At 34.0% G+C, this 13,107-nt stretch overlaps 1 protein-coding gene across 1 annotated transcript; it reads right to left on the reverse strand.

Moving 5' to 3' along the window:
- On the reverse strand, nucleotides 1-8,664 carry LOC128987515 (uncharacterized). The gene is made up of 4 exons (XM_054408396.1): nucleotides 8,622-8,664; nucleotides 2,469-2,559; nucleotides 1,130-1,628; nucleotides 1-88 (listed from the first exon to the last, which is right to left on the reverse strand). Exons 1-3 carry the CDS (start codon nucleotides 8,637-8,639, stop codon nucleotides 1,132-1,134), a joined length of 606 nt encoding a protein of 201 aa, XP_054264371.1. The 5' UTR covers nucleotides 8,640-8,664; the 3' UTR covers nucleotides 1-88; nucleotides 1,130-1,131.
- Between the last annotated feature and the right edge of the window lie 4,443 nt (nucleotides 8,665-13,107).

Consider the following 13,107-nt stretch of genomic DNA (forward strand, 5'->3'; position numbering starts at 1 on the left):
GTGCGACGGTTTAGAGGCACCCGTGGGACTAGGGGACTCTGAGGAAGCCAGCTGCGGGACGCCCTGGCGCTCGCTAGCATTGCCTGATCTGAAGGAAGATAAGGTTAACCGTAATTTTATTACACATGGCTTAAGTTATATACTTCGATTGTCTTCAATATCTACTTCAGGAACTACAATGATATATGTCAATTGGGTTTCGGACTCAGATGAGCTCATAGAGTATTCTAATATTTAAACTTTTATTTTCTACTTTCGATTTGTTATCTGTGATAGTTGCTGTGACATGAAAATTGAGCATGTTTAAAGAAACTATCGTATCCTCTAGAAACCATACATCTACACCAGCACACTATCGGCGGCTAAATTCAGCAGCATAATTTCCAATCTAAAACTGACTACAACTTTTAACATTGAAACGGTATGTATACTTCTACAGTAAATTCATTTCAACATCCTTTCACAATTATTTTTCTTGTTGTTGGAATCGGACCTAAGAAATCAGCTATACAAAAGTTATATTTTTCCCACTCTTGTCCTAGCCTATGGTAAGTAAAAAGAATAGTTTTTCCTCCTTGGGGCAAAAGTTCACTTTTTTCAAAAGGTATGACTCCATAGAAAATGCATAAATTAATAGGTTGATACAACATGAGCTTGTTAGCGTGAACACTTTTAAGGAGAAAAGTACCTTTGTTAAGTTGATGTATCTTATTTTTTGTAAAATAGAGGAAAATTATAAAAGAGTTAAGCTGTGAGAGTGGATTTTATAAATCATTTGCTTAAAATTGAAGCTATAACAAGATCTAAAAAAAAATATTTTATTGTCAATAATCAGACAATATTGGTCTAGCCTCTTTCATTCCCCACCATGCCCCCGGTAACTGTAACTTTATGATATAGCATACCACTCCATTCTACACTCACCCTTCACTCTTATTTGGGTTAAAATACTCACATTGGTGGAGAACCCATCTCAAATGCTAATAATAATATTCTGAATACAAAACTACGTCCAACCTGTAGCTCTTCAAACTTTTACTTGTTCAACATATTTACATTATACAGTTTGACCATTTAAACCAATAATACAAGTGCAACAAATATAAACTACCCTACAACACATACTCACATCTACCCCCTAGTAGGTGGACCTCTGTGCACCCCCCACTTGAAGTTGCCATGAGGATCCGTCTTAACAAAACTGTATATACTCGCAGGAACTTGGTGGTAGGAATGTCCTTCCTGGGAGTATCCTGCGGCATCCTCTTCTTCCTCATCCTCCTCCTCGTCCTGACTGCTGTCTCTCTCATAGGACGAAGGTGATCCTTCCGGCGAGGATCTCTGAGGTCTACTCACTACAGCTCCTTGCTTCACAGTTCCGTAGATGATTTTAGGATTTTCCACCTCTGGTCTTCTAAGGACCCTCAGAGTCCTATACTGGGACTCCGCGGGTTCCAGCCTATCTACACTTGGAGGTCGAAGTATGTCGCTGGGGTCGTACCCCAACCCCCACCTCGTGTGGACGTTCTGCCTCAAAGCTCTTGGACTTCGCTGCAATTCCCATTCCAGGATTGGAGCGTTGTTTTGGTCGAAGGTGTACTCTTTGGACACTTGGCGTTTTGTCCTTGCTGAAACCAACACCGTCTACACCAGCACTACTTCTATTCTACGCTAAATCTACTCTAAAGTCAATTGTCCAATACGACAATATATTCGAAGTGATACGGAAATAAAGAAATCAAACTAAAGTGTCAAACTATCTTAATCATGGATTCAGCTTTTCAATAAATTATAATGAATGTATTCAAACTATTGTATCAAATTCAGCAAATTAATTTTTCCAATCAATCATTAAAAAACTACTGGATTGAGTAAAAGATTTACAGGGGATATTTAACAGTACTTCTGTACAAGTATCCCTAATTTTGTAAAATAATAGACCATACAATACACATTTTGATACAAAAGACTAATTTGGTTAACATTGTGTGATTTGAATATTAATTATTATTTATTTTCAGATATAATACGCAAAGTTTATAACAACTAATATACACAAAAATTCGGGCTTGATATTAAAATCAACGCAATATAAATATCTTATAATTATTCTTAAATTCAAATGCAAAATATTTTTACTAAATGTTTACGAATATTTTTTAAATCTTGACAGAATGTTGGTGAACGTAAAATATAAGCCATATAAACAAGTTGCCGTCCAAAATGCTTAAAATATTCAAACAAACTATAACCCCCCTCTTGATAATCTATAATTTACATTTAAAAATTACTATAACTCCATACTACTCTATTCCCAACTGAATTCCTGCTCAAAGGAGTACTACACATACTAAACTACATGTGAGTTACAAATAATACAAAGTGATGCATACATAATTATAAACTAACTAAATGTTTACAGCTTAAAAATGTAAATACAGTAGTAAATAATTAAAAATAAAACTTACCTATCTGACTACCAGCTCTGCCTTCATCATAAACAAAAACTCTGGCGAATGTCGAACATACGACGGATAACACAACTGCAAGGGCAAATATCTGAAAATACAGCATTACATTAATTTTTTCACATTTACTATTACAGGATTACATAAAACACTATTTAAAATATTAGTTGGAAATTGGCTATTAGCGAGCGCATGGGTTGGGCGTAATGGAGTGAGATCTGATTTAAAAAGAAATAAGGAAGTTTTAACTTTCAAAGTTGGGCTGACATAATCCAGACACGACAGTTTGGTAGTCGATAGATAAGCCGTTGGGGTCCACGATACCGTGACGTCACCATCGCCCTACCGTAGCTGTAAATACTTGATAACTGGCGATCGTGACACTACATTGTGTAACTAACAGCTGACTGGGCGGCCGATCAGCTGATACTGATTGATGAATCAGATGTGAATTAAAACATTGCCCTGCCATACTTGTAATTTCGGTAAAACTGAATACTTTTGAATTTATGGGATTAAATGGTACTACAGAAAAATCATTTTACGCCACACTACACTATTTTGACGAACTTCCCACGCAAGTATTTAGTCCAAAAACAGCTGTTTGCCGCCAGCTTATTCAAATGGGGTTTCATTGCGTACTACTGTACTACAATGAGTTTTACCGGACACCAATCAGCTGATTATACTGTATTTAGGTGGCAGTGAGTAATTATAAACAAAAACATAACCCCTCTTAGAGGTTATGACTAGTGATTTTTAGTCCTTTGGTTGGTGGACATATATAAGAATTTGTACAGATTTAGTAGTATGGCGTAAACTATCGTACGTAACTCGTCCAAAATGTGTGTACCGGACTCGTATGGTAATCCAGTACTCGACTTCGTCTCGCACGGGAACGACCACACTCGTCCGGTAAACACCTATTTTCAGGACTAGTAACTATTTCGTCACACTACGATGTGTTTAGCTGTATTACAAACGTTAATTGGAGGTTGAACGCTACTTATTGCTGCCCATGCCAGATGTCATCTTCATTTGGGGACCGAGCAGGTTATTACATCCATAGGGCCAAAAATCAGTGGTTAGCTTATTCACTTAAAACATTAATGAATATTAAATACACAAGCAGTTTCTATATGCATTGCAATAGACTTGTTTTATTGTCACCGCTGCCTTGCAACTATTTATTATTATTTTTGCTGATTCCTATATATATTTCACACATAAACGTAAAGTTTTAATTGTGTAGACTATAAGTGTGTATTTATTGTATATATATTCTCAATTTTGTAGAGTGTGGTAAATAGTGTTCGTACCACGGGCCGAATATAATTTTCCTACAGTTACCTAACAATGTACATGTTCTCTCACTGATTTGAGAAAGCAAAGTGGCCAATCCGCTCATCAGTGAGACAATGTTAACATTGTCTCACTCCAGATTTGCAACGTGAAGGCACGAAAGTGGCCAATTCGATCTTCAATGAGACAATGTTATCTTTGTCTCACTCCAGATTTGCAACGTGAAGGCACGTTTCTTTACCAAATTATTTGTTTTATGGTATTTGTAGGAGAAATAACTACCGTTGCTAGCTTTTTTAGTGGTAGGTCACGCTTGGTTCAGTTCATATTCGTTCTAATTCCATAGCAAAATTATTATATCGTGCATGATCAATTCTTATTGGATTCTAATAAGGCAATTACAAATTAAGAGACAATATTTATGAAAATGTTAGCTTGTTATCACCAATGGTATATGAAACAAATAAAGTAACGCATTAGTTTTTGTAAAGGATAATGTGTAGAAAGGAAGTTTTCCCAATAGGGAGAACGTTTTAAATTGCTGAAGAGACATTTGTTCTATTCTAGATGGGCTGCGAACCACCATGATGCGGCTATATAATTTTATATTTTATACTATAGACAAATTTTTAAAGCAATCTTTGGATTATAAAGTAGCCTAAGTACATTGTCGATAGAATAGCTAACGCCTGTAATACTTATAACGCCAGGGCAGCGCATATCTGCTAAGCAATCTGCGTTTTCTTGTTTGAAGGCGAAATCTAAATTCCTGTAAATTGCATTCTGGTAGCTATACTAGTAGTTTTTACAGGTTTTCTTCACGTGAAGGCGAAGTATGTTTAGTAATGTTAATTTGGTATTTATAATAGCCTATCAAAATTTAACTGTTAAACACAACAAACCTTAAGCCAATTAAAAGTGTAAATGTTCAAAACATCTATCTATATATATAATACGCTAAGCCGAGTTTTGTAAACAGAACTCCTCCCTCATTTTTGGACCGAATTTGATGATTAAAATGTCAAAAGAATGGCCCTGATCTGTAGTTTTGCAAAGTGTTTTTTTGTTTTTTGATATCTTTATTAGTTTGGGCAGGATCTTCCATCAAAGTCGGGTTTTCTCCCATAAGATTAACATGGAGGAATCTAAATATTTAATTGGAAATTTTGTCTCCACTAATTTGAGAGAACGGCTGGGCGTAGAAACTTGGTAGAGGTGTCTAAAGAAAGGTCTTGGTCTGTAGATGAGTTACCAAAAGAAAAACTAAGTAAATTTGCTTAGGGCTCTGCCCCAGAAGCCTTTAAAGATCCTTCCACAGATTTGCTTACATTTTGGCCATGTGGATAATACTTTTTAATGAAACAGCTGTTAATTTTTAAATTGTATTTTAAACAACACACATTTATTAAGAGTTACTGAATTATAAATTTGAAATAAAAACTTTACCAGTATTTTAAGAATTTTAATTTAATTAAAAAGGCCTCATGAAATGAAATTTTTTTTAAATATTGGTGAAGTTTTTATTTTAAATTTATATTTATTCCAATATTAGGCCTAAAAGTTCTTTTTTAAGTTACTGAATTGTCCAAAGGAAGTATTTTGCAATGTTATTTTCTTGAACTCTAGAGCCTTTGAATGTTATTAGACTAACGAAAAAGGGTTGTGCATGTTTACTAGCGGTACTCAGCAACAAAAGCAATTTAATTCATCTCTAAAAAATGTATTCTTCAAGTGCACTGAGCAGCAGCTTAATAAATACTATGTAACTTCCTCATATAGTTACAATTGCTCAAACTCGCATTGTGTGTTTTTATGATTCGGCTTATATTTCTCCAACAGTTATTCATCTGCAGAAGAAGTTCAGTGTCCTCTTATCGTGTCTAATAACATCCAAACACAAAACCTTGCCTAAAATGGTACCTATCTTGACAAATTATTTGCAGTAGCCTATACTACGGATCGTGTCCCGGGTTGGTAACATTAATAAAAGTAACACGATATTTTGGCTGTAAGAGTAAATACTATTTAACCAGGTACTGTCATTGACAGAAAGGTCATATTCCTTTTAAACTAGATCACATTATCCTTTATAAGATACGTTGATTAACAATGCATGTAATCGTCAATATTTACCTAACAGCCAATTTACAGTAAGTTTTTCTCTTTGGAAATGTCACATTGCTATTTCATTTGTATTATTTGTTGCCAATGAAACCACACGACCATATAAACGAGGAGGTCCCTAACCGTCGATTTCGACGGGTTTCACCTAGTGTTTTTATAAATTCTTATTATAAGTACCATACTAAGATTAGCTTCTTAGCAATTTTCAAGCAAGCCGTCTCGGTACGAGTTTGTTTACCAACAAAGGTCTACTATTTTCAGTTGTTTGAAAATAAATTTCAATCTGGTTAAAAAAGTTTTCATAAATAAAGGTAACCTATGTTGCATTCTTAAAACTGCATCCGTAAACCCATGGTAAAACCTGCCTACTACTACCAAACATTTCTGGCGTTATTAGTTAATGTATTAATAAATGCAATTTTCAATTAGTTTCTATCAATATTAATACATACAAAAGATTCACCAATCAAACAATATTTTAAAATCCACGAGTCTGTAACTACTTAAAATACAATTTTGGTTTTTACCATTTATGGTAAAACTGAAAGTATGGTGGAGTTTGGTATCATTTTACAGGTCTTGACAAAACTAAACAATTAACATAAAGAAAATAGAAATCGGAATACTAATAACAAAATGACAATTAAGAGCTACTTTTATTTATCAGTGTATTAATAATTTTGAGCTGCCATTTTGTTAATAGTGGTTGAATTTTGATTTTCTTTGTGTCGAATGTTTAGTTTTGTCAAGACATGTAAAATGTAAACAAACTCGACTATACTTCCCTTTGGAAATTTTGAGTACACCCTACCAATGCTATCCATAAAAGCAAAACTTTAAAAAATAACCATCATTATTGTAGCCCTCCATATCTAAGAAGGTTGCTACAAAGTGATTTAAAATATCTCAAAAAGTTGAAAAGTTAAGGGGGGTGCAAGTTACTTTTCAGTTACCCTGTATCATTGACTTATGATACCGCAAGTATACGTCCTATTTACGTTAACTAGATGTAGCAGTGACTTTGGATATACATCTCATTTACGTGAACTATACAGGGTGGCTGAAAAATAACTTGCACCCTCCTTAACTTTTGAACCTTTTGAGATATTAGAAATCTGTTTATGGCAACCTTCTTAAATATGATGGGATACAAAAATGTTGGCTAGTTTTGAAAATGTTGCCCTAGGGTTAGCGTAGGTAGGTAAATTTAGGTAGCTTATAAATTTCAAATATGATGTATAGTCGAGTTTGGTGTCATTTTACATGTCTTAACAAAACTAAACAATTGACATAAAGAAAACCAAAATCAGACTACTAATAACAAAACCCCTAAAACGTTTCAAATCCCAATAACCATGAGGGTGGCTGAAAAGTAACTTGCACTCCTCTTAACTTATTAACTTTTGATATATTTGAAATCGGTTTGCGGCATTCTTTTTAGTTATGAGGGGCTACAGAATAATGATGGTTAATTTTGTAAATTTTGCCCTTAGTAGATTAATATGTTAGCTCCGCTCCATATTGCGAGCAGCAATCTGAATTGTGCACATAGATATTATTTAAAAGTCAATGTAATGTTTAACTGTTGTAATTTTCTTTTTGCGACCGAGTGTGACAATAAGGGTTGGTATACCAATCGTAATATTTAGTTTAATATACATACAGAAAATACAAAGATGATTATACTGTTGTTATATACAGTGATAATACTGTTTAATTTGACAACGTACATACAATATTAAATAAATAAACTACCCGGATACCTTTGTAATAGCAGTTGGTAAAAAAAAAAAAAAAAAAAAAAAAAAAAAAATACGGCCGAACTTCGATAACAAGCCTTTAATGGGGATTATTAAATAAGAATTTTTATCAAGGTTGACTTTAATTCAAGTTTTTCAATAACATATGATTAGAGGAGTAAAATCAAGAGTATTTGAAAATGTCACCTATTATCAAGGGTGACTTTGTCATCGAGGGTCATTTGATCGAGATAGCACTGTGATTAGGTCTAATAGAAACCTTTTTGAAAACAAAGTATTTAAGTAACAAAATGTCATTTTGATTGTGAGAAAATATGATGTATTTGCGTAATACTATCAAAAAAGCGTAGTTTATCATAAGGCTCAAAACTGTTCGATCCTTATTTGTTTTGGTAATATTCTGCCATGGCGGCATGTTTATTCAGACTAGGACTAAACAGTGGTACAATAAATCCAGTTACAAATATTATGATCAACAACAAATTAATTGGAAGTGTGAAATATGATTTAAATACATGATAGGTTTTATACATTATTCTTTAATGGAAATGGAGTGTAGTTACTTCTTTAGTGGCTTGGCCGATGTGCTGTTGTAAATATTAGTTTTTGGTCCTTAATTAAAGTGTTCTAACAAAATGCGTTCATTATACAGTTTGGAGGACTTTAGACGGATAAAAAAAGAAAGCACTATGTTTAACATACACATACCAAACTATGTTGATTCGAAATTTCTGCTTTACAAAATACTTCTTGGACAATCCAATTAAATACGTTATTTTTACATTCCACTCATTACTGAAGAAAATTATGCTATTAGCCTATTGAATTTGGATTTCTCTTATTTTATTTTTACTATTAAAAAATACTTTTTCCTAATACAAAAATAGAGAAGTCCTATTAACAATTTTGAAAAAAAAACCTAAATACCCTTGAAGCGAACCTAAACACCGTGCTACAGGGTACTTACCTTACGCAGGGACTCCATGTTGTACAGAGAGAAGTGTCGGCGGCGCCACTTTATACACCTGCGTGCGCCGCCCTCCCTAGCCTAGCCACAGAGGTTTTTGTAGCGGGGCTGCTGTGCATGACGAGAGAGTCGCTTTCATCGTAGACCTTTGTTTGGGCTGCGATGTAGGCCGGATATGGCCACTGAGCAGTCAACATCGGATAATACGTGTATGATCAGAGCATTAGGTAACACGTGTAAAATCCAACACGAGTGATATTGCAGTATTGAGGAACACGTGAATGACCATTGAGCTTGGGGAGATGTAGTATCATTTAGGATTACGTGTAGTGAGGGTACACTCCCTACAGCACGGAGTCGTACCTTTTTTTGTCCTAAGACGCAAAGCACGAGCCTGGGATTGTTTTTCACATTACTTCAGGCTAAACCTAGGGGTTGCGGCATCATCACTTAGATAAAATCCATTGGTGATTTGGCGGGATTTGAACCCGGGACCCCAGGGACCGAAGTACAGTCTAACCACTATAACAGCTCGCTCCCCGGAGTCGTACCTTCAGATGCTAGTGGTTTTAAATTAAATTAATAGTTGAGATGGATGTAACAAAACAACAGAGCGGAGGTGGGGGTAGGTTTATTTTGCGTATGCATATTGCATCCCGCTCCCCACTCAAGTTGACACTAGCAACGACACATTTATGAACAGCAGACGTGTTGGTTGAACAATGCAGAATGATTACTTCAATGCGAGGAATGTAAGTGGGGAACAATAAGGACATTTCCTAAGCAATAGATAGATATTTAGGGATTGCCTTAGAGCAGAGTAACGGATGATAGTAAAAGGAAATCCATAAAAAATTGGCTCTTAATCCCACAAATCTTAATATTAAGCTGACAATTACCAGTCTGCCAAAATCGACAAACATTTGTGAGATTTTGTGTGTTGTGCACTTGATTACAAACTTCACATAGTCATCTTGGGGTTTGGCGCATGTTAAATTGCGTGCGCGCGTATTCGAAATACTGCACTCGACCGCTGGGCACTTAAAACCTATAAAATTCCAAATTATGCCAGAAAGCAACAAAATTAGGTGTTATGAAGGAGACGTGACTTTAAATGACACGTTATAATGATCAATAAGAGACAAGTTCAACTACGATTTAAACTAATACCAACTAATAATGTTTTGCTTGGAACCAAAATGTCTAATTAGTCACAGTTTAACGATGACAACAGAACACACGCTGTAGATCAGTTACGCAGTCTTTCCAAAATAGTTGTTTGTTGAATTCACGAATTTGTTTGATTTGTTACATTTGCAGAATAAAAAGTTTCATATGAAACACTCTGTCGCCTGTCTCCTTAATATTGCTGCTCATAGAAACACAATGCTTTCACTCAGCAACTACGCAACAAACAATTATACACCTTTCACGGATCATTGTTCTCCAAAGCGCTGTGAACATTATTACCTCACATGTAATTGCCAAGAGTAACATGTAGGTCAAGGACATCACGGGACTTTCATGATTTTACGTTAAACGATATTGGAATTTTCAGGAAGTTTAAACTTACGTTACAATAGTATTTCAGGCTGTATTAGCAAGAGTCAATATGTTTTTTGTCGGAAGTAATTCTGGGAAAGCTGGATTTTTCTATGCTGTTAGACCATGTTGAGATGAGCATTTCCCCAAAAGTTCCCGAACTCCTCCTCTCATGCTTTCCTCTCAACCCCATTTTAAGATAAAATGAGAGTCTCTTAGAAACTTTGCTATAACTTTAAAACGGAAAGATAACAATGCCGTCTAAATTGTTAATACCTTTTGTGATAAGATTTTCTAGAAAACGTTTATTTACCATGTTAGCCAAAATATGCATAGTTTCGACAAAAAATTACAAAAACATAAAAAAAAATAATATTTTTACGGATTAATTTTATGACACTTTTCCTTGTAGATTTTTTATATGAGGTCACACGATACAATGTTTTTGAAATTTGCAGTACATAATTTAAGCTTTAAAATTATATATAGTTAGTTAGTAACAGTAGAGTAGATTATGTCATTTTAGTGTTCTACGTTAAATTTTGAATAAGAATGATTAACAATGTTAGAGGATCAACAGTAAAATCTTTTCCTTTAAAAATTTCCTACGCCCTGTATACAAGAAGGTAGCAAAATATGTTAAACTAGTTATAACATACGTATTTAGGTGATAAGCTTTTGTGTATTTAATGAGTTGTAAAAAACTTGAGTTTCCTTTATATTGATTTTACAATCGAAATAAACTATACCATAGACTAACCAAAACATTTTGGCTTTCATTTTTTATTTCTAGTGGAATTTCAATTTATTATGAATACAGCTGTCCAAATTATGTAAACTATAAAAAATGCATACCTAACAATTGTAACATGATCCCAGAGCAAAACATTGATTACACCAAGCCATGGCTTGCCCTCCTCCCATACTGTTTCCTTAAAATATTCCTTATCAAACCAAACTAATTAATACGAACAATTACAATTAGGTAGAATCTACAAGACCAGACCACCTACATTGAAGTGCGTGCTAATTACAGACGTAGATTATCTCTAGACGTAGTTTTCACTTTCCGTCTTATAACAGCATTCGTTCGTGGTAAACTATGCAGTTCCATACACACCTGCTGGATTTGATAGTGAAGTTGGACTTTTATTTGCTTTATACTACAATTTCTAACAACCATTAATTTTCGTTCAATTAACACAATCTACTAGACACCAAGAAAATGATAAGACGAGTTGTCTTGTACCCTCGTATGTTAAAATACCTTTTTAAATTAAAAAGTGAAATGACATAAATAGTTTTTCGTTTATACAGGTAACGTAAGGGTTAAATTATACTTTCTTCACTAAAACTGCGGGTATAGCAAACTGAAGATGGAGTGTCAATATTGGAATTACTTGGCAGATTCAACTATGGACCCAAGGGCTTACTTTGCTTGCAAAACTATCTCTTTATATAAAAATAATAGACATAAAGTAAATTATAAAAAAATATATACAGTATGTTTTAAGGGAGTATGATTTATCTATGGTTTTAGTTACTGAACTGAACCAGTTTAAAATAGCCTACCAATTTCTGATATTAGTTTATGTTCTCATTCTGTTTAACCATGCAAAATGTTCATTATTCTAAAAAAAATGAGAGCTAGAACACCAGTCTTCGGTTAAAAAACCGGTACTTTCCTGTTAAAGGGAACATTCATTATTATCGATGATTTTTTTCGATATATCGATATTTTTGTTTCCGATCAGATCTATTACAAATTGACAACAACAACTAACTGATCTTGTTTAGGCTAAAATAGTCTATATAGATTAAGAAATGAAACTGTTCTTCTAAGCTAACCTAACATACCCAACCAAACTTGCTGTACCATTTAAAACTTCCGTTTGGGTTTGATAATAGAAAAGGCAAGTTGAACACGGAATTTTTAAATGTTACAGCAAGTTTGGTTAGTTATGTTAGGTTATTTTTTTTAGAACAGTTTCATAATATACTGAACAATATTTATCGTAGTTGTCAGCTGATATGTTTCAATTTGTTAATATCGATGTATCGAGAAAAAAATCATCGATGATAATGAATGTTCCCTTTAACAGGAAAGTACCAAAAAACCTTACAAACCTAATTTCTCATCCACTACTTAACACACGTTTATTTCACCCCTGCTCTTCTCATGTTCCCAAACAAGACTTTCTCTGTTTCAACCCTTTAACTCGTCCAACAGGAAGTTCGAGACTCCTCATCTCCCTTGACCCTTGACCTTAACCGAGCTTGACAATCTAACACTTCCGGTAACAACTTCCACTATTTAACCAAACTAGTCCAGAATAACGATTCTCTGTACCTGTTCTGCTCGGAACTGACCACTTCTGTATGCTAATCAACCCGATATTCTCACAGACCTTTCCTAGACGGGCCTTAGAATTGGTTGTCATTGATGAATTGTTTAGTTTATATATTTGATAATAATGTTATACAGTGTCTAGTTTTGGGTAAACATATTTTTTTTTTGCAAACGGAAAAACAAGGTAATTGTAAAGGTACAACAATAGATGACTGGACTCTCACGAATATTATTACTCTCAATAGCATTAATTGTTTCAAACAAATAACATTTAAAATTATTTTGAAAGCTTCTATTTAAACCGGGTTGTCTACAAAATACGAAGCTATACTTCAAAGTTAAGAATAAAATAGACATTGGTGACGTGAAGGCACTGACTTGGATCATATAATCATATAAAAGTAATATATTATTGGACTATTATTGACATTGAAATATATTACTGAAAGATATTAGTTTATTTGTGATTATACTTTCTTATTATGACTATCCAAATATTCTGAAGTCACATATTTATGTATATTTCACTTATATATATGTGTGTATATACAATTGCTGGTTCCACACTATGGATGTTTTTACATAATAAGGAAG

This window comes from Macrosteles quadrilineatus, unplaced genomic scaffold, assembly GCF_028750875.1.
Source record: "Macrosteles quadrilineatus isolate MER2022 unplaced genomic scaffold, UCM_ALF_1.0 Scaffold_2__2_contigs__length_208266976, whole genome shotgun sequence".
Taxonomy (NCBI): Eukaryota; Metazoa; Arthropoda; class Insecta; order Hemiptera; family Cicadellidae; genus Macrosteles; species Macrosteles quadrilineatus.

What these genes read in the sequence shown, in the direction of transcription:
- LOC128987515 (XM_054408396.1), bottom strand. An exon ending in CAGAGCTGGTAGTCAGATAG is followed by an intron (nt 1,629 to 2,468) that starts GTAAGTTTTATT and finishes TGTTGGTTTCAG; the next exon opens with CAAGGACAAAACGCCAAGTG.